The 22,803-nt window shown below is 46.3% G+C and overlaps 1 protein-coding gene across 2 annotated transcripts in view; it reads left to right on the top strand.

Moving 5' to 3' along the window:
- Nucleotides 1-22,803, top strand: part of ARMC9 (armadillo repeat containing 9) — a 101,354-nt gene that overhangs the window by 49,822 nt on the left and 28,729 nt on the right. For both annotated transcript variants that reach the window (XM_005882967.2, XM_005882968.2), the window contains one exon: nucleotides 4,319-4,374. In XM_005882967.2, the coding sequence (XP_005883029.1) occupies nucleotides 4,319-4,374 (56 nt within the window). The remainder of the gene's footprint in view (nucleotides 1-4,318; nucleotides 4,375-22,803) is intronic.

Raw genomic sequence — 22,803 nt, 5'->3', positions numbered from 1 at the left:
CACACTTCAGGCTGATAGTCAACAAAACCCTTCTCTACCTGTAAGTTCCCTTTATGTGGGTCTCTCCTAATTCCTCCCCCCACCTCCAAAGAGTGGCTTCCCCAAGTCCTCGGGTAAATAATGAAGACAGATGCCGGTCTTCCCAGTGCCACGGTAGAAAACGTGATCCTCCTTTCACATGCACTCATTCACTCCAGGAAAAGTTATGTTGCCATTGAGAGCATGGGAGGATGTGATCTCCTTTCTATCCAGCTTCCTCCATTACTATGACAACCCACATCCCATAATGAGCAGAAAGGCTGGTGAGGGATGCCCTGGATGGGACTGGGGGTGTGGGGAAACTCAGCGCTTTCTGTGGATTGCCGACACCCTCATCCTGACTTGTACATGTGCCAGGGGCACCTGCACTGCCAGCACCTAGGGGCCAAACATGTCACTTATGTCTCTCTACCTGTCCTTCCTTGACTCCAGACGTCCCCATCACTGAGAGTCCAAGTGCACAAATCTGTTCAGCACACGAACAAGGTAAAACACGGAATCTCTCCATCTCTGCTCTGATCCCAAGTCAGCAGCTTGGCCCAGGCCAGGCAGAGGGATGCCAGATGCCCTTTCCCAGAAGAAGCCTGCAGGTGGCTCCTCCAGCTCCCGGTGCACAGCCTGGCTACACAGGGCAGCCCCCACCCCACTTAAACCAGAACCTCTGGGGGCCCAGCTGCGAACGGTGTTTAAAGCTTCCAGGTGATTCCAAATGCAGCCAAAGTGGCGAATCCCTATCTTGGAAACGGGGGAGGCATAGGAGGGCCTCACAGGGCTCCTGACGGACAGGAGGCAGCAGGATCAGCAGCCAGGAGTCTGAGAGCTCGGGTCCCTCAGGCCGGGTCCATTTCCACCTGAACACCTTCTTCTGGTTTTCATGGAGCAAGTACGATTCATCCCAAATTCAGGCGGACAGGAATAGGGCTTTATTTTCTGCAACGACTTCAATTCTGACTTTGAGCCTCCATTCTGCTGGGTGGACATATTAAAAAAAATTAAGTGAAAGAAAACCTTACCCTCAGTCCCGGCTGAGGCTGCTCCCTAACCTTCTGTGGGTAGCAGCCTGGGGAAGGTGGCGAATGGCCGGCTGAGGCTGCTCCCTAACCTTCTGTGGGTAGCAGCCCCAGCTGGGGAAGGTGGCGAATGGCTGGGGAAAGCTGTTCCCTGTCTTCTCCAGGGTCACCGCCCCGCTGAGGCTCCCTCCCGGGCCAGGGCTGCTCTGCAGCTGCAGGATCCTGCTGTCGGGCCTCCCCTTCAGGGCCGACTGCGTTGCAGTTTTACCGACACTCACCACCTCCATTTCCTGGTCAGCCCTCCCACCTCCCTGGCAGCCAAGAAGCAGGGTGGGCCCCTCACTCTCCATCTCTGGCTAGAAAACATCTCTTTTCCTTCCATAAAACTGGCACTCGGACCAGTTTGCTGAAGAATGTGAGTTGGGAGGGGTCGGTGTACGTTTCTGTCCGGGATGTGCTTTGGCAAGAAGTTATCTGGGCAGAGCTGGGCTGTGTAACCTTGTGTGTTCAGGAAAAGCTTGGGAAATACCTACTTAACTCAGTAAGTTCCTGTTTAAATAGAGACTATCTGAAGTATTTCCCTTTTATCTCAAGCACCTCAGTTATTCTGTACCCAAAGGACTATGGCAGGGCCCAGAGATGATTCCGCAGGAGTTTGCTACTCTGACACAATATTAGATTAGAAAGTCGTTGAACATTTGGACGGAGGCCAGACTGACGAGCACAAATACCCTAACACAGTGGTCGGCAAACTCATTAGTCCACAGAGCCAAATATCAGCAGTACAACGACTGAAATTTCTTTTGAGAGCCAAATTTTTTAAACTTAAACTATATAGGTAGGTACATTGTTATTAACTTAATGAGGGTACTCCTAAGGCTTAGGAAGAGCCACACTCAAGGGGCCAAAGAGCTGCATGTGGCTCGCGAGCCGCAGTTTGCCGACCACGGGTCTAACAAGTGAACCACCAGCAACGTGCTGGACCTGGAGGAGGGGGAGCTGGAGAGCGGCTGTCCAGTCGGCTTCCTCCTCAGGGGCAAACTGACAGCAGAGTGGGAGGCAGCAGTAGCTCGCTGGTGTAAGATCCGTACAATGGCATGGCCTCGTTTTAGTTGAGTGAACATAAGAACCTGTGATTGGGTTTTCAGACTTTCAAGTCCCTCTCAGTCCTCCAGTGCTGTTTTCCCAATAGAGTTTGAAGATTTTCAAGTACAGAGATTCCAGTATATTTTGGAACCTAACCCACAGGTGGGGAAGGACTACACTGGTGAGGCCTAAGGGGTAACCCAGCCCTCAGCTAGGGGAGCAGATACTGGCCGGTCCCTGAAGAGAGGACACGAAGGCCCGACCGGTCACGGCTGAGCCAGAGCCGGTCACGGCTGAGCCAGAGCCGGCCTCACCGCCGGGCTCTCAGGGAAGGAAGGGTACTGGCAGCTGCTGAGCCACGCCCTGGTAGTTACTGGGGAGCCACCACCGGGAACAGTGTGGGGCAGGGCTCATGTTCCCTCCCCCCAGAGAGGAAAGCCAAGGTCTCTAAGCACTTCAGTTCCCAGGACTGGGTGGTTCTGAGATAGGATGAGTCTGAACCAATCGGCTCAGGGATGGGAATATGGCTGGACCAGCCTGTGGCCTCATGAAATGTCTAAGCTTCTTTTTTTAAAGGCATTTCCGTGTTTGAAAAGAAAGGGTTGTCACCTCCATTTGAAAGCCGCTTGCTTGCAGGCCCTTTGGGGAAGGTGGAGTTCGGTCATGCTGCCCAGGGGCCGGTGGGGAATAGTCAGGTAATTACGCTTCAGAGTGACAGCAGCCTCCTGTCTGCAGAGTGGCTTTTTGACTAAACAGGTTCCATGACGACAGCTCGGCCCAAGAGAGGCACGGAGGCATGCAGGCCCCACAGGTGTGTCCTGCTGGCCGCGGGCCAGCTAAGTCAGTGGGCCTTCCCTTTAGAATGAGGGCTGTTTCAAGGACAGCGGCTGGGCTGTCCCGAGGTTTCTACATATTCCCTTCTAGGAAATGGCTTGGGGCTTGATTAGTTAGGGTGAATCTGCCACCAGTCTCTTCAAGAGTAATAGCCTTTGGTTCCTTCTTTCCTCCTACTTCCTGTTTGACTTCCTGTCCTCTTTCAGGCATTCTTTACTTTCATGTCATCTGTTCAAGAAATGAGTGCTAATGAGGAAGGTGCAGAAGGGACACAGAGATGAGTACGCCAGGGGCGGTGTTCCCAGGGACTCACTATCCAGCACAGCGGGTGAGGAGGATCCCAGGCAAGTCAGCAGCCATCGTTAGTAAACATGGATTGTCCAAAAGTGGTGATCACGATCAGGTGGTAGATAAATGCCGAGTGTGTTCAGGGGAGACACTGGCGACTGCTCAGTGAGGGATCGAGGAAGGCTTCATGGAGGGAAAGTAACTAAGTTCTATGTAATGCCCGCTGTGGACCTGGCCCTGGGCCAGGTGGTTTAGTTCTGGCGTGTGTAAGACCCTCCCGACAACCCTAGGAAGTAGGTGGTCTCATACCCATTTTACAGACAAAGAAACAGAGGCTCACTCTTTCTGTGACTCCACTGCCCTACTAATGTATTCCTCCTTTGTAAACTCTTTTAAGATCTAGCAGTGAACCCCGCGAGCCTTCAGGAACCCTACCTGCCATGACCACTCCCCCTGGATTAGCCTGTGGCCTCATGAAATGTCTAAGATTCTCTCCCCTTTTTTAAGGCTTTTCCATATTTGAAAATAAAGGTTTGTCATTGATGAACATCGCAGCACCTCCATTTTGAAAGCCACTTGCTTGCAGGCCCTTTGCGGAAGGTGGAAACATCATGGGGTTTAAAAATTAGAATCAGTTTGAATCTCAACTCTGTGACTTACTGGGAATGTGGCCATAAACAAGTCCCTTATCCTCTCTGTGTCTCCATTTGCTATAAAATGGGGATAAGAGGCGACAAAATCTTCGTTAGGATTGAGTGAAATAACGTGTGGCAGGATCCAGCACAAGGCCTAGCAATAATATTGGCTTACTCTCCCTTGAATGCCCCTGAAATTGTGTGTTGGCTTTTAATTTTTCTCATGCAACTACTAGTGTGTTCTGGTAAAAATGGAGAGATGTATTTAAAATCAAACTATGGCTGAAATGGTACCAGGAGCGTGATTGCTTTGATGTAACTTATTCTCACTAGGGTGTTTACAGGTCTCTGCAGAGCCCCAGGATTTTGTTGACCAAGGCTCCCAACTGTGTTCACAGTCACTCATGGATTTTTTTTTCTTTATAGAAGAGTTCCCGGATGGTGTTCTTGAATCTGATGATGATGAAGATGAAGATGATGAGGTAAGTTGGAGGTTCTTCACACCCATAGGAAACTTGTGTCAGACTATTCTGAGTCCCTTCCTTGCCTTGAAAAGTTAGTCCGGAAAAGGCGATTTTTCTCCCTGCTACCTTTCTCATGGTTCTGTAGGTTGGCTGGAGTTCAGCTGGAGGGTTTTCTGCTGGTCTTGCTCGGGGTGGAATGTGGCTGCTGCTGGCCACGCACCCTCCAGGGCCTCTCTCCATGGGGCCACTGATCACTCCGGGTTTAGCCTGGACTTCCTTATCAGTCGGCCGCTGGGCTCCAAGAGGGAAGAAGTGGCAGCTTCTGATCCTCTTCTGGGCTCAGCAGTCTCAGAGCATTGCTTCTGCGGCCTCTGCTCAGGGTGCATCCCACGACCAGCCCAGGGCGTGGGCCGGCAGTTAGACTCCACCAGCAGGAGGTTTGGGGGAACCAGCAGGAGGTTCATGTTGGGGCCATGTCTGAAGTCTGTCTGCCGCATGGCGGGTGTGCGTCCTGCCACCAGCACGGGGATGCCACACCCGGTGGCACTAGGGATTTCTGGGAGGTCGAAAGATAATTCTTCAACAGGAGTTTTTTGCTTTGAAGGGGCCTCCACCTGCCTTCCATGGCGGGAACGTTGGGCATGAGGCTCACGGTGAGAATCTGTAGTGTGCAAGTACAGGGTGTGGTTCAGAGCTGGCAGTACTAACCAGTTTACTGGGTTCTTTTGCATTCTTTTGATCTGGGTTTCCTCAGATGTGAAAAATCTGCTTACCTGTTGTTTTAAAGCATGAAGGTTCAGAAGTAATGTGGGTGCGTCTCGTGAAGTGGTACAGAGAACGGTGGCTCATCAGCTGGAGAGGCGTTTTCAGATGACATGCCTTCTCACTGTTTTCCCTTCAGACCTAGAAAGAACGTACCCGGTGTCCTCCCTAGTTCTCTGTAGCTCTAAATGGTTTGTGTTCTTTCTGTTTTGTGGGGAGTGAAGGCTGGGAGGTGCCTTTTTATTTGGTGTTGTGTCTTTCAGTTTAAAAGGTTTGTAAAAGCCAAGTTTCTGTCCATTGATGTCATCCGATGGGGAGATAGTTCATTTAAGAGCCCTCAGCAGGGAGAACAGCTGTGCTGAGTGAGACCTGCAAGTGTAGGTCCCTCCTCAGGCCATTTTCTTCACGGGCTGCAGGTGGCACCAGTGAGTGTTCTGGCTCACTCGGCTTGGGGGGCAAGCACAGTTCTGGACCTCAGCCCACATCCAGGCCAGCACCTCCTCCAGGCCCTTCCTCTGCAAAGGTGGGCCAAGGGGGCAGGGGGCCAGCTGCAGGCACCAGAGAGATAATGGCAGTAAAATCTGGTTTAGAACAGGGATCAGCACACTTTTTCTGTAAAGAGGAAGATAGTGAATATTTTAGGCTTTGCAGGCCACAGGGTCTCTGTTGCAACCACTCAAAGTAGCGATCAACAATACAAAACTGGATGGCCATACTGTGTTCCCATAAAACTTTATTTGTAGATAGGAAAATTTGAATTTTGTATGACTTATATGTCACTAAATTTTTTTTCAAATATTTAAAAATGTGAAAATCCATCTTAGCCTACTAACCTTCCAAAAACAGGCCACCTTTGTCAAGCCAGCTCCCTGACCCAGGCTTCTCGAGGCTGTGATAAGACACCACCTCTGTGCCTGGCCCTTCAATGCTGTGTTAAATTATATTTTGAGTTAATATCTTATTTAATTTCAATAACTTGTCATCGTGTCCCAAAGTTCCTCTCAAGATCTGTTTTTCCCTTCCTGTGTTACCCCTTTGGGGTTTTTTTCTGTTTTGTTGCTATTAACCCCTTTATTTTTGTATTGCAAGGGAAAATTCATTTGGTTCAACTGTTCTAGGTGACAGAAATTCAACTTTTGGAAATTTCTCTGTGAAAGCAATTATAGTCTACTATAAATGAAGGAATATAGAGATCTTTTCATTTTCTGGGCTTTTTGCAACTTTGCAGTTTTTTAAAAATATTTTTATTGATATCAGAGAGGAAGGGAGAGAGAGAGAGATAGAAACATCAATGATGAGAGAATCATTGATCAGCTGCCTCCTGCACGCCCCCCACTGGGGATCGAGCCTGCAACCCGGGCATGTGCCCTTGACTGGAATCAAACCCGGGACCCTTCAGTCCACAGGCCAGCGCTCTATCCACTGAGCCAAACCGGCTAGGGCCCTAGAAGTTTAGATGGAAGATGATAAGGAAAGGATTTGGCGTTTGGGGCCAACTCTACTTTGTGATGAATCAGGTCAGCAGATCCTGGACTCTCCCTCCCTGACCATTCACTGCAGAGTGTTAGTGAGGGCGACCTGCTCTGCTCCGCTTCCACCGAGGGCAGGTGTTACTTTTAAAATTGCCTTTAAAATTTAGAAAGTGAGAGATGCTTAGACTAAAGGAAATTTTCCAAAAATCACTTGAGCAAGTGGCACTGTTGTTGGAATGTGGCTGTCACTCCCAAAGTGACAACTTTGCAGGAGACAGCAAAGTGACTTTCAGAGCCTTAGAGTCAAACGTCATCTTGCTCAGAAATGTAAAGTATTCTTTAATGTAATATTTAGACCCAAAACACAGATAGATAGTGGAGCCATTGTTTTCAGTTGGTTGCTTCGTGCCTCCCAAGATACAGTGGCTGTGGGGCAGGGGCCGTCGCCGGGGAAGTCATGCTCCCTTCACCTCACATTGAGCTGAAACCCCTGCACTTACAGCTTCGGCAGGGGTCCTGCTCCACCAGACACACTCAACAGGACCCCGGATGCAAAACCTAAGGTTTTCTGTCTAATTTATGAAAATGGAACAACTTGTTCTGATGGTTAACACTTACTTAGTAGTTATGACTGATATACATACATTTATGTGTCAGAATTTTAAAAAATTTAAAGGTGGATCTAGAAATGTTTTTTTATGCCTTGTAGACTGTCCAAGATATAATGTCAGATGGAAAAAGGAAATTGCAAAGTAATGTACACAGTGTGATTCTATTTCAGAAAAAAATAAACATATAAAACACACATCCTTCTGAATTATATTTGTGCTTATCTGTCCATGTAGCAGAAAGTTGTGGAAGTTCCGCTCTCTTTGTTGACCCCAGACACTACCAGGGGCGTAGGGAGGAGGACGTGTGGGTGAGAGGTGAAGAGAGGCCTGATCAGCGGAAGTGGGAAGTGAGAAGGGCTTCCCACTGGACCAGAGGTCATTTGCGGAGCAGACTGATGGGGCAAAGGCCAAACTGAGTGGTTGAGGAGCACGAGGAAATGAGAGAATGGAGCTGATTAGGACATACAGCTCTTTCCACAGACCTGGCTGTGAGCAAGCGGAGAGGTAGACGGCAGCTAAACAGGGCATTTTTGTTTTGTTTTCATTGAGGGAGCCCTGAGCATGTTTCAGTGCGGGTGGGAAGGATCCAGTAGAGAGGGAGGGGCTGAACATTCAGGGCAGGAGAAGAGAGAGACGATGGCGTCAGGGCAGATGTTTTCATTATTTCCTAAGTTGCTTCTTATACTCTCTTGGCCCACAAACTCCAGACCCATTCTTCTGAGAAGTGAAACAATCATTAGATGAGCTTGGACAGGATATACAAGATCATGGACAGATGACAAGTACAATTTAAGGGGTCAAGCACATCTCATCTAAGTGCTTTGAAGAAATGCATTATTTAATACAATTTGTTAGTCTTTAGGTATTGGGAAACTATCAAGCTCACAGTCGCAGATACAAGTGTTTTTTAATTATTTTCTCTTGGCATTTCAAATTTTAATGTTGATAATAAATACCATCCGTTGTTCTCCTTGAAGTGACAGGCTCACCTCATTAATTTCTGAAGAAATGTCTGCCAAATACCCAAGTCTGAAGAACCAGTTTGTCATTCTTTCAAGTAAAAATGGTGCTCCTTGAAAAAAGTGCCTCATTCAGCCGGCAGCTCAGATAACCTCACAAATGCTTTTCCTCTGGAAAACCATCATGTGCATCCCACTGCTACACAGATGGGCCACAAGAGCTGAGATTTATTTTTTTTCCCCATTTTGTTTGTTTGTTTATTTATTTATTTATTTATTGCTTAAAGTATTACAAAGAGTATTACATATGTCTCCTTTTTTTTTTCACAAGTCCTTCGGTTGATCTCTTACTCCCCTCCCTTCTGCCCCCCAACCCTCTCTGGCCTTCCCGCTGCAGTTTGACAATCAGTTTGAGGCAGCTCTGCCTCTGTATCTATTATTGTTCAAAAGTTTGTAATGGTCTTTATTATCCATGTATGAGTGAGATCATGTGGTATTTTTCCTTCATTGACTGGCTTATTTCACTTAGCATAATGCTCTCCAGTTCCATCCATGCTGTTGCAAATGGTAAGAGTTCCTTCTTTTTTACAGCAGCATAGTATTCCATCGTGTAGATGTACCAGTTTTCTAATCCATTCATCTACTGATGGGCACTTAGGCTGTTTCCAGATCTTAGCTATGGTGAATTGTAGAGCCGAGATTTATTAACATTAATTCCAGCTGTTTCATCAAGGACATTGTTAAATGAAACTGACCGTCATCTTCCTATCATCTATCTGTCATCTTTACCTGTCACTTGTCTACCTACATGTGGAGAATACAGTGACTATACGGGGTTTGCCTAATCGATACTCACACACCAGTGGTTTTACCTTCATTGCTTTTGCACCATCAGTGCAGATGTCAGGGCAGCTGTTCCAGGATAAACCGTGAACGTCAATAAAAGTGTTCAATATGTTAAGTATTTCAGCCAACACCACTTGTGTTTTGTTGCCAAGCATTTCCATAAAAGATACTTGATGAGGAGTTACTGTTGACACTGGATGAATGCAAGGCAAATAGCAAGTCCAGGCATAATTCTGTAAATGAGATATTAATTCAACATTCATGTTTGCAGCTTAATCTTTATTCAACAAGCTACTGTTTTATTGGAAAGGAGCATGCTGTAATTCTTTTCCAGCTTCCCGTCCAGCAGGCATCAGCAACATTAGCTGTACAAGGCCATGGTGTATGTTTCTCCAACCAAGGCACTACAATAACTTACCCTTCCAGGTTCTTCAGTGGCTTTGTTTTTTAAATATTTTTTTGTGAGGGGACAAAAGTTTTAGTTGTGTAGAAAAAAAAATAATGGAGAGAGTTCCTGTATACCCATCATGCAGCTTCAGTGGCTTTTAAATCTAGTTTGAAAACATTTTCAGTTTTTTACTTTTAAAGAAAACATCTATAATTTGTATAATTATAATAAATATAAACATCTATGTTTAAAATATCCAAATTCTTTTTCTTTAAACTCTTACTAATTGGTCTCAAAATCATACCTCATCATCACTGGCATGTGAAACTATTCTAATGTTTTCTGTTTCATAAGACACAATAAGGTAAATTATTGACATTTATAAAACAGGGAAAGATAGTGTCCATCGTATTTCTGTCTTTTATCTGCAGTTTCGCCCTTGGGACAGCTTCCTCCCCGCCTAAGTCACAGAACTTTCTGATGAGTCAGTTTCACTTTCTCAGCATCTTTCCATCAGTGACGCAGCTTTAGGTTAAGAAAGCAAGTCCTGTCCTAACCGATTTGGCTCAGTGGATAGAGCGTCGGCCTGCAGACTGAAAGGTCCCAGGTTCGATTCCGGTCAAGGGCATGTACCTTGGTTGCAGGCACATCCCCAGTGGGGGGTGTGCAGGAGGCAGCTGATCAATGTTTCTCTCTCATCAATGTTTCTAACTCTCTATCCTTCTCCCTTCCTCTCTGTAAAAAATCAATAGAATATATTTTAAAAAAGGAAAAAAGAAAGCAAGTCCTCTGCTCTCCCTTTTATAAGCCAGTGATCCAGTCTTAAAACCATAGGAAAAAGGTATTATGAACAAATTTTCTTGTCTTTTATCTTTTATTTTAGAATGAATGAGTCTTAATTTTTTTTAATCCTCACCCGAGGATATGTTTTTTATTGATTCTAGAGAGAAAGGAAAGGAAAGAAGAAAGAGAGAGAGAGAGAGAGAGAGAGAGAGAAACATCAACGTGAGAGAGAAACATCAATCAGGGTATCAAACCTGCAACCTGGGTATGTGCCTTGACTGGGAATCAAACCTGTGATCTTCAGTGCATAGATCCAACCAACTGAGCCACATCAGCCAGGGCCACATGAGTCTTAAATTTCTAAATAGTAACAGTTTTAGAGATATTTTAAAAACTCAGAAAAGTTTGTTTTGATTATAAAAATACTATTGTAAAATAAAACAGTAAGTGTACTTCTAGCCTATTTCTGCATAGGAAAAAGGAAAACTTCAAGATTTCAAAATAATGATTTGTTGGGTGATAATGAAGCATAGCAGTTATAGTAGATATAACTAAAGATGGCCAGGAAAAGCACAGTAGAATTATTGAGAACAAACTTAGCTATGAAAATCAGAAAACAGGGATACTGAAGCATACATTACATTAGCTATAGGGGTCATAGCACCACTGGTCACATAGCCTCCAGAAAACCTCAGTAGATGAGAGAGTGAAAAAGACAGATCTTATTACATTAAAATAACTATATTATTTTATGTATATATTATAATAAATATATACATCTGTATATATTATAATAAATACATACATCTATTGTATATGATATCTATATACACTGAGTGGCCAGATTATTATGACAGGCCAGAGTATTATGACCACCCCATCAGTACTTCGTTGGGCCACCTTTTGTCTTCAATACTGTGGCGATTCTTCTTGGCATTGACTCCACGAGATGTTGAAAGGTGATGCGAGGAATCTGACACCATGCCTGATGAATAGCACTGTCCAGTTCTGTGAGATTTGATGGTTGTGGAACCAGCTGCCTGATGGCTCTTTTAACTTCGTCCCACAAATGCTCAATTGGATTGAGATCTGGTGATTGTGGGAGCCACCTAAGCAAGGTAAAGTCTCCCTCATGTTCTTGAAACCACTCCTGCACAATACAAGCACCGTGGCATGGCGCATTGTCTTGTTGGAAGAAGCCATCTCCATTGGGATACGCCATCAACATGATAGGATGAACTTGATCAGCAACAGTACTTAGGTATGTTGTGCTATTCAGACATTGTTCCACACGAATTAAGTCATAATAATCTGGCCACTCAGTGTATATAAAAGCCTAAGCAACCGTTATGACCAGTTGACCAAACAACTGGTCGACCGGTCACTATAATGTGCACTGACCACCAGGGGGCAGACGCTCAATGCAGGAGCTGCCTCCTGGTGGTCAGTGCACTCCCACAGTCAACCTCCCACAGCCTGCCAACCTCCCGCGGTCTCTCCCCACCCCGGACTGGGCTAGACGGCCCCAATTGGCCCCGATCACCAGCCAAGCTGAGGGACCCCACCCATGCATGAATTCATGCACCGGGCCTCTAGTATAATAATAATATACTATTGGGAACATAGTTTAGACTTTATAGACCCCTGAACAGGTCTTGAGACCTCCAAAGTTTCCCCAGACCACACTTTGAGAACCATTGGTTTACAGTTTTGTTGTATACAATGTTTATGAGTTTGGACATTAAAAGTTTCTCTTCATAAAATAGATACAGTTTTTCATCTTTTCCTAGGAGCTGGAATAGTTTTTTGGGGGGTGTGTCTGTGTATGTTTGTCTTATCAGTTCTTCTGCCTCCACCCCTTCCACCTGGCCCAGTGTCCTATGTACATACTCTGAGGAGAGGAAACTGGTCAGGTGCCAGGAGGAGGAGGATGCTGGTGGGTGCGTCTGCCATTGACCCCCCCCCAAGTGGCTGCTGTAAACTCAGACCCAGTGACCCTCCCGTGTGGTTGACTGTGACACAGGAAGGCTAGACCTTTTCTTGCCTTCCTCTTAACCGTATTTCCTAAAGCATCAGTGTAGGAAGCAGAAAATTGGGTCTTGTTCCTTTTTTTCTTTTTAAATTCTCACCAAGGATATGTTTTTATTGACTTTTTCTTTTTTAGAGAGAGAGAGAGAGAAACATCGGTGTGAGAGAAACATCAATTGGCTGCCTCCCGTATGTTCCCCAGTGGTTCACACCCACAACCTAAGTATGTACCCCAATGGGGAATTGAACCCCCAACTTTTTTTTTTTTTTTTTGGTGTACAGGATGATGCTCCAACCAGCTGAGCCACCTGGCCAGGGCTCGGTCCTGTTCCTTTAAAAAAATTCCATGTCACTCCTTTTCAAGGTAAAATTTAATATGATGCTCTCTGCATTTACCAATACAAGGCCCTCAGTATCCAAAGAAAAGGCAGCCTCAGGCAGTAGAACTGAATCTGGCTTCACTGAGGATAATTAACATCAAAGCACTTGGCATGGTTCCTGGGCCATTGTAAGCCCTTGGTGAATGCTAGCTCCATTATTGCTGTCACGGTGATTATATCATCATCGTTCATACATCAGCGCTGTCGTCAGCTTTAGGTTCCCATGCCTGGCTGCAGAGAACCACGCTAAGTACCAGTGTCCCTGCACCTGGCATCCCATTGTGCTCTGGCTCTGGTGGGAGCATGGGTGCCAGAGAGAAGCACTCAATGAGCATGCAGCCTCGGGCATTGTAAAATATAGTGTATTAGTAGAAAATCTGAGGTTCAGTAAGGCTAACAGATCAGAAGACAATCGGCTTTGAAGAGCTAGTTTGTTACAGTTCCCAAGAGGCAAGGGCGTGCCTCATCCTGGGGACTGCACGGGAACACCAGGGCAGTGTGGCCAACGGCCTTTGTTGTGGTTTCTGTGGGAAGGAATGGGCGAGACAGGGGAGCTGATTTAGGACTGACTAGTTCGAATGGTTTCAGTGGGCTCTGGGCAAGAAGGCTGTCTCTGGTTGTCTGGTCTCTGGCCTGGGGTGATAAGGGCAGGTGGCTAATGGCCCAGAGTGTGAGTCTGGTGGTTGGGTGTGCGCTCTGGATTGGTTGGTTTGCGTTTGAAAGGTGTGCTCCCAAGTGAGTGGTTTACTATCTCCAGGAGTTGGCTAGCTCTGGGAGAGGTGGTCCTTCCAGGGTCAGGAAGGCCCCAGAGGTCAGAGCATTAGAACAGAGAAAATAAAAGACAGGGTTAACCCAGGAGGCTATGAGCCCGGCCCTCCCAAACTTTCAGCCTCACCTCCCCTTTCTCCCTGAAGTGGACTGCAAGCATGAAGGAGCTCAGGGACCTTGTGTGGTCTCAAACCTTCCCTGTAATTTTCCTGCTTCCTCCATTCCACCATTGCCGCTGCTGGGGTCCAGGCAGGGACAATTACTGCCATACTCATATCTGGTCATCTGGGTCATTGATCCCCTTCATACTCACCCCAACTGATAAAGGCCAAAGTCTTTCAAAAGGAACTTTTATTTAAAAACATAGCAGCCCTGCCTGGCCAGGGTTGCTCAATGGTTGGGTGTCAACCTATGAAGTAGGAGGTCATGGTTCAATTCCCAGTCAGGGCACATGCCCAGGTTGTAGGTTCAATCCCCAGTAGGAGGCGTGCAGGAGTTAGCCAATCAATAATTCTCTCTCATCATTGATGTTTCTATCTCTGTCTGCCTCTCCCGTCCTCTCTGAAATCAATAAAAAATATATTAAAAGATAAAAAATAAATAAGAGCACTTCGTTAATAAACAAACAAACAAACAAAAACCACACAAAACATAGCAGCCCTGGCCAGTTGGCTCAGTTGGATGGAGTATCATCCTATACACCGAAAGATGGTGGGTTTGATTCCCTGTCAGGGCACATGCCCAGGTTGTGGTTCCATCCCCGGTTGGGGCATGTATGAAAGGCAACTGATCAGTGTTTTTCTCCCACATCGATGCTTCTCTCTCTCTCCGTCCCTCTCTCTCTAAAATAAATAAACATATCCTTAGGTGTGGATTAAAAAACAAAACAAAACACGTAGCAAATAAGAGAGGGTGGGCATCCCAGCCAAGGAATGCTATGAGCTGGGACCATGGGCCTGACACCAACCAAGGACGGTTCACCTTGGCCTCAGCTTGGGGCACACAGAGGGCAGGGTGGCAGACAAGGCTGGAATGGTGATCTGGAGCCAGGCTGCAGAAATGGAGAACCACTGAGGAATTGTGAGCCCAGGAGGGCTGCGAACAGAACTGTGCCTTAGGAAGATTCATCTGGTGTCAGTGTTCACTTAACTGCAGACCCAGGAAGCTTAGGAATCCTTAGCTTGCTATGTGCAGGCCGGGGCCAGGAGCTTACCGAGCTTCCTTTCATTTATTCCTCATGCCCCTCCGCCCAGTGGGGTCTGTTTCTTGCCCTATTTTATGGACAAGAAACCAAAGGTTAGGGAGGTTCAGAAACTTGTGACAGGGGCAGAAATTGGTGGAACTGAGATTCAAACCCTGGCAGGTGTGCGAGCCTGTGCGCCTGCCCTCCCTTCCGCTGCATACTCAGTGGGAGTGAGGTTAGCCTTGGCCGCTGGCAGAGGCTCCTGGAGGGCAAAACCGGCAGGAATGGGTAACTGACAGGCACATCATTAGGCACTGAAGGCTGGAACCTTGGGCCCCAGACAGATGGGGTGGTGGTGATGCCTTTAATAAAAATGGGGAACACGGGCTTGGGGTGGGGTGCATGACATGTGTAGGGTGAAACTTGATTTTATGAACTGAGGGCACATTCCGTTATCTGGCTGAAACAGAAGGTGGTGGGACCTAGAGCCAGCTGGTTTCTGAGCAGGCTTCCCTCAAGTGCCCTTGCCATTGTGGAGTGCTTGGGCCGTGCCTCCTTTCTCCTCGGCCACCTTCCTACATGACCTGTGGGACGGCTGACCCGCCTGACGCTGCTTCAGGTACACGTTCAAGAGCCAGCGGCAAGCTGTTCTCCATGAACTGCTCTGCTGGGCCCCACAGTGGTCAGCTCGCTTGGCACGGTGCGGACACACTTTTAATTCCATTACCTAATTGGCAAAGAACCGTCTGTCTTATGTCTGCATCACTTGCTGGGCCTTTCCATTATTTAACCAAGTCCATAAAAAAGTGTTCCCAATTAAAGCTTTTGCCTTTTTCCTCGCTCTAAATTCATTTATTTCCATAACACGGCTCCTGTGCTGTCAGACCTTGGCTGGGATGAACTGCCCGACAGGCTGGCTCACAGCCACTGCCCTCATTTCCACTGGTTTCTATGGGAATAGACGTCCGAGGGCTCAAAACAAGGTAAGGCTCAGAGACACCTGATGATTCTCAGGCATTTACACACCTTCTTGTCCAACATCTGTTTCCATGGAAACATGCTGAAATGGTTGACCAATGCTCTGCAGTAAACCTTTTCTTATCTAATTTTTTATAAATACCAAAGCAGCTCGTGGCTTTTCCCTATTATCACAGATTTTTGGAATAATAGTACCTTTTTGTAGTGAGGCATGTAGATTTCTAGTTTTGACCTATTTGATAATCCTTATACTTAAGTGCATTCTACCTTGGCTCAACCCAGAGTTTATCAACTTGGGCACTGTTGTCATTTCGACCAGATAATTCTTGGCGGTAGGGCTGTCCTGTGCATTGTGGGATGTTTAACAGCATCCCTGGCCTCCACCCCGTAGACACCAGTGCTATCCACCCGACTCCAAAGTTGTGAAAACCAAGTGTTCCAGACATTGCTGAATGTCCCCTGGGAGGCAAAAGCATACCCAGTTGATGGCCACTGGCCTAAATCAGCATTGCAGAGACTTGCTCTATCTTTCTAAGAGTTTTTTAGCGTTAGCTTTTAATTTAGATCTAGGATCATTTTTAGTTAATGTTTGTATATGATGTTAGATAAAGATCTAACATTTAGTGTAATGTTTAATCTTGCTATTTGCCATCTGATTTCTGTTTATCATGTGTTTGTTCTTCTATTCTTCCTGCCTTCTTTTATGTTAAATTTTTTTAAAATCCTCACCCAAGGATATTTTTCCATTTGATTCTGGTCAAGGGCACATACCTGGATTGCAGGTTTGATCCCCAGCCCCAGTCAGGGTGCAGGTGGGAAGCAACCAATCAATTGTCTCTCTCACATCAATGTGTCTCTCTCTCTCTCTCTCTCTCTCTCTCTCTCTCTCTCTCTCTCTCTTCCTCCTTCCCTCCCTCCCTTCCACTCTCTGAAAAATCAATGGAAAAAATATCCTTGGGTGAGGATTAACAAAACAAACCCCCCAAAAATCTGGGACTGTCTCTATTTCACCTGCATTTTTAAAGAATACTTTCACTGGAGTTAGACCTCTTGGTCAACAGGTTTTTCCCTAACACTTTGAATATGTCATTCTATCCATTGTTTCTGAGGAGAATCCAGCTATTATTTGTCATTTATCATTGTTTCTCTGTATGTGATGAGTTGTTTTTCTCTTGTTACTTAAGATTTTCTCCTTATCTTTGGCTCCCAGCAATTTGATGTGCCTAGGTGTGGTTTTCTTTGTATTTGTCCTTTTTAGGGTTCATTTAGTTTCTTTGGTCTGAAAGTTACAGTTTTTCACCAAATTTGGGAAGTGTTTACCATTATTTGTTCAAGTATTTTTTTGTCCCTTTCTCTCTCTCCTCTCCTTGAAATCCAATTACACACATATTAGAATACTCAATATTGAGTAAGCTCTTAGAAGCTTTCTTCATTTTTCTTCATGTTTCTTCTTTCTGTTCTTTGAGCCCATTACTTCCTGTTGATCTTCTTCCCATGAACTGATGCTTCTGGCATCTCCTATCCACCACTGAGCAATATCCACTGACATTTCATTTCCGTTATTGTTCTCTCAGCTCTCAAATCCCCATTTGGTTCCCTTTTAGAGTGTCCATTTCCCCACTGAGATTTCCTGTTTCTCACTCATTTTTAGTATATTTTTTGTTAACTCTTGAGCACATTTCTCTTTAATTCTTTAAATATTTTGATAATAGTGCTTTGAAGTGCTTGTCTGGGCCCACTCAAAACTAGTTCTACTTGCTGCTTTATTTTTCCTGAGTACGGGTCACACTTCTGTTTCTTGACCATGTCTAGCGATGCCTTTGTTTGGAAAGCAGGCATAGTAGCGTAGTCGCTGATGTTGTAGTGACTCTGGGTTATGTTGTATTCTGCTGTTTTGTTCAGCGTGCAGTTAGCTTGCCTGGTCTGTGCACTTCTCTCCACTGTGGTATGCAGCCTGGGTATCTCTGCTTATTATCTCCCTGCCCTTCTGGTCTCTCCACATAGTTTCACTGTGGAGAGATCTGGGCAGAGATTGTGTTTACATACCTCAAGCCAATAAGGTTTCCACCTCTGCCACTTAAACTGTGGAGGTTGGGGAATATAATGAAAATCACAGAAAATTTGCAAGTTTCCCCAAGCTTTTCATTTCTCAGGGCTCCCTGGAGTTCTCTGCACGTTAGCAGCCTGTCAGGGGTGCAGGGTGTTTTATCATCTCAGTCCTTCCACGGCTCTTGCTTCCAGAGACAACCCCCCCCCCCCATTTCCAGTTGCTCTGCTGCTTGTCCTCCACCAAGTCCACACCTTCAACCGGTACAGCTGTGGGTTTTCCTGCCTGAAATAGGTGGGAACTCGCCCAGGCATAGGGACCATGAATGCACCTTCTTGCCTAATTTTAATAGCTCTTCCCCAGTGAGCAAACACTTCTCAAGCTGTTCTCTGTCATTGGGCATCTCCCCCCCATTTCCAGTTGCTCTGCTGCTTGTCCTCCACCAAGTCCACACCTTCAACCGGTACAGCTGTGGGTTTTCCTGCCTGAAATAGGTGGGAACTCGCCCAGGCATAGGGACCATGAATGCACCTTCTTGCCTAATTTTAATAGCTCTTCCCCAGTGAGCAAACACTTCTCAAGCTGTTCTCTGTCAGTGGTCATCTTCCATTGCCCTGAAATGATTGTTTTTAATGAATCGGTCACACTTGATTTCTGTAGAGGGGAATTGACCCCTCATGTTCCTATTGCCGGAAGCTGTCGGCACTATTCTAGGCCTGACACTCTATCTAGGGATATAGCAATAAGCAACATAGATATTCTGTCAGGAGAAAGCAGACCTCGCACAAATAAGCCAATAGGAATATGTGTCAAATGGTGGCATGTGCCCTGAAGAGCAGTAAAGGAGGAGGGTGTGAGGGAGTGGGCTGCCTGGTGGACAGTGGGAGCAGCACAGGTCAAGGCCATGAGGTAGAAGCATTTGGGGGAATTCTAGGAACAGCAAGAAGTGGGAATAGGATATGGAATCTGAGACGGCCACTAAGGTCAGGTCACCTGGAGCCCTGGGAAGGATAGGGCCTTATTCTGAGAGAGGAGAGAAGCTGTTAGAAGGTATTAACTGAAAAGTGACGTTAAGTGATCACTCAAAGTGCCGATTTTCACAATGAAAAATAAAACTGCCAGGTGAATTCAGGAAGTCACGGGCGGCCCTTGTCACTCCTGTACTTGAACTGAGCTTTGAGGCACTGGGACCAGGTGGCCTGTGGATCTCATGATTTCTAGGCTGAGGCAGCGTTTGAATCAGGGTCCCTAGTTGGGTCCTGACTCTGCCATGTACAAGCCTTGGTTTCTCTAAATGGGCCAATTCCTAACTGCCGTGAACTAGAGCAGCGCTCAGCTCAGCCCAACACCCCTGATACATGTTCAACAAACATGTAAATCTCATGTGGGCGTGAACCAACACTGAGGTTAGTCAACTGCCGATCATCCCAGGCTCGCTTCTGTAGACGATTAAGCGATCTGTGATTGTTCCTTCTCCCTCCAGACTCTGGCTCATCATTCTGAGGGTCACTTTCCTCTTCCTCTTCATTTCCTTTTCTACTCCACCTGCTGGCTTCTGCCTCGTCTCCCCTCTACTGATTGCCTAGCCTCAGTCTCTTCCCTTCCCAGCTTGTCCTGCATGTGGCTCTTCCTAAAGCTCAAGTCATACAGGGACATGAACACTTCATTTCTAAATTGGGGAACATTTTCAACATTCCAGAAAGTAATAGAACAGGTGGGGACCTGTTCCTTCCTCCTCCTGCCATCCTCCCCTTCCCAGAATTAACTGCTGTCCTGAAGTTGGTGTAAATTCTACGAACGATTCTGGGCTTTTATAATATCTTTGTTTCTGTAAACAATATACACTTTAGTTTATGGTTTTTAATTTTACACAATACTGTACAATTCACTTACCAACTTGCTTTCTTCATTCAACATTACATGTTAGAGATTTACTCATACCAATACATGCTGCCGAGTTCATCCATTAAGCGCTGTATGGTGTTCCATTGTAAGACAGAACCACTGCGTTTGTCCGTTCCTTTCTGAGGGACAGAGGCTCCCGTCCCTGTTTCCTTGTGCACACGTGTGAGCGCTTCTCTGAGGTTCACAGCTAGACCTGGAATTGCTGAGTCAGGGGGCACAAGGGTCTCATCTTTACTAGATACTGCCAGATTGCTCCCCAAAGTGGCTGACCCATTTGCATACACTTTCACATGATCCTTTAAAAGACATTTCTATGCCCCTCATCACCTAACAAAATTAAGTTGCTGCCCGGCCGGTGTGGCTCAGTGGTTGAATCAGGAGGTTGTGGATCGATTCCCAGTCAGGGCACATGCCAGGGTTGCAGGCTCCATTCCCAGTAGGGGGCATGCAGGAGGCAGCTGATCAATGATTCTCTCTCATCATTAATGTTTCTATCTCTTTCTCCCTCTCACTTCCTCTCTGAAATCAATAAAAATATTTTTAAATATTAAAAAATAAGTTGCTAGCCCTAACCGGTTTGGCTCAGTGGATAGAGCATCAGCCTGCGGACTCAGGGGTCCCAGGTTCGATTCCGGTCAAGGGCATGTACCTTGGTTGCGGGCACATCCCCAGTGGGGAGTGTGCAGGAGGCAGCTGATCGATGTTTCTCTCTCATCGATGTTTCTAGCTCTCTGTCCCTCTCCCTTCCTCTCTGTGAAAAATCAATAAAATATGTTTAAAAAAAAATAAGTTGCTAAAGGCAGCATCCAAAGCCCCACTCGGTAAGACCCCAGCTACCTTTGTATTTTCTTTCACGTTACTCTGTTCCTTCATCTATAAAAATAAATACTCATTACAGAATTGTGAAATCAGTGAGTTAATCTGTGGCAAATAATGGGCACCAAGAAATGACCGTTTCCTTTCCTTCCCTTCTGTCCACGTAGTGGTTCTCTCTCCCTCCTTCCTCCAGAACCATGCGGACGGGTCTCACCCCGGACCCTGGGCTGGGCGCTAACGCCGGGGCTGGACGCTGTCTTTATCCCTGAGAGACATCTCCGTGGCAGGTCAGCTTACCGAAGCCTATGGGGTCTTGTCTCGTGTCGTGTGTGCATTTGATCATGTGTGCTGTGCCCTCCTGCCAAGTCCAAGGTGACAGGGAACAGAAAGGGCAGCACAGGAGCTTCTCTGTACCCACTTCATCGGGTGATTGTGATGAAACTGACTCGTGTGTGTGTTAGCATTGAGTTTTAACATCATCATCACAACCAAGGGGCGGCCTAGACCAGTGGTCGGCAAACTGCGGCCCGTGAGCCACATGCGGCTCTTTGGCCGCTTGAGTGTGGCTCTTCCACAAAATACCACGTGCAGGCGCGCACGTACAGTGCGATTGAAACTTCGTGGCCCATGCGCAGAAGTCGGTTTTCGGAAAGGAGATAGACGAAACAAGTATACAAGACGAGTGTGGATGGGAGAGTTGGAAGGGGTCGACCTCAGCGAACGTACCTCAATCAGATTGAGGACGTTTTTAGCAAAGGCCAGCTTAGGAGTACCCTAATTAAGTTAATAACAATGTACCTACCTATATAGTTTAAGTTTAAAAAAATTGGCTCTCAAAAGAAATTTCAATCCTTGTACTGTTGATATTTGGCTCTGTTGACTAATGAGTTTGCCGACCACTGGGCTAGACGGATGCAGGCCGATGTCTGCTGGAGTCGAGGCCCCACGTGTGCTGCCTGGCCGGAGCTGGAGCCGGGGCTGGCAGTGGCCGGGGTGGAGCTGAAGGTGGAAAGCAGGGAGAAGAGAGGTCGGACACCCTCTGTGGGTAAGAGGAGGGGAGGGAGGCTGTTCCCAGTGCAGACTGCGGTAACAGCCAGCCTGTGAGAAAACCAAATTCATATTCCTGCTCTTCCCCAGGAACTTGAAAAACACTGACAAATTCCCACTTTTCAAATCCGCTTCATATAGATCCTGTGAAGATGTTGAGGTTCATCTAAACCTTATTTCTGAACATAGTGGTTTATTGAATAATAGTCTTTTCTTATGACGTTCTTGCTGACATTGTGTCAGGGGTGTGTGTGCAGTTCTGGCTGGTGGTTTCTTGTCTAGCCCCACCCTCTACTTCTCTTAAAGTTGGGGGCACACTTAGTCCCTGAGTCTGTTCTTCCCCTGAGCCCTCCCCCGCCCCCCATCAACTGAGCACACTCAGGACCCCTGTTCAGAAGCAACCACAAGTCCTCTTGCCGGTGTGATGATGGTTGCTTCCTCTCTTTGTCCCAAAACGCTTCCTACTGTCTCACTTCCCGTCCTATTGAGCCTCCAAGTCTGTGTATTACATATTTTAACGTGTGGCTTTTCACAGAGCATTTTGCCATTATCACCATATATCTTGCTGTTTCACTGAGACCTCAGAAAACATTTAAGCAAGCAAATTGAGCGGGTAAGCAATGGGTTAGAAGAATCAAAGAAGTAAAGATCTTGGGGTTTCTCTGGTTTCTATCATGTGGTTATTTCCTAAACGGGACTGGTAGTTAGACCAGCCATCATTACCTGGGTGTGTTTTGTGAATGGGGAAGTTGCTGTCCCAAACAACTTCCAGGCATCACGGTGTGTCCTTAAGGATTCAGGACCTGCTTCACTCACACACACACACACACACACACACACACACACCAGGAAAAAGCACAAAAGGAAGGAAAGGGTCCATTCCACTAGGGCAGTGGTTCTCAACCTTCTGGCCCTTTAAATACAGTTCCTCATGTTGTGACCCCCAACCATAAAATTATTTTCGTTGCTACTTCATAACTGTAATTTTGCTACTGTTATGAATCGTAATGTAAATATCTGATATGCAGGATGGTCTTAGGCGACCCCTGTGAAAGGGTCGTTCGACCCCCAAAGGGATCGTGACCCACAGGTTGAGAACCGCTGCACTAGGGGAAATATGTTGACTACGCTGCCTGCCCAGTCACCTTGTCCACCCTTTCTCTCCCATGCGGAGTGTTTTTCTCTTATTTTTACAAAGAGTGAGATTTACAATGCAGTGTTCTAAGGTGTCTCAAATTTAAACTGTTGGTAGCAGTCTTATAATTATTTCAAGTGGAAAACACACTGGATACTTTTACTTGTCATATGTAAAACCACTTGAATACATTCTGCTCCCCTCATTGTATCTGTAAGAATCTGAGTTTTCAAATGCATTTAGTGGTTAACCTTACTTTTATTTTCAGGCCACTTGCTTAGAATCTGGTTAGTCTGGAGTATTATGTATCTAAGGCCTCCAGTTAAGCATCTTGTGTCA

The sequence above is a fragment of the Myotis brandtii genome, unplaced genomic scaffold (genome assembly GCF_000412655.1).
Source record: "Myotis brandtii unplaced genomic scaffold, ASM41265v1 scaffold744, whole genome shotgun sequence".
NCBI classification, from domain to species: Eukaryota; Metazoa; Chordata; class Mammalia; order Chiroptera; family Vespertilionidae; genus Myotis; species Myotis brandtii.
Note: the sequence above shows the minus strand (reverse complement) of the source record. Positions and strands in the feature narration are given on the sequence as shown.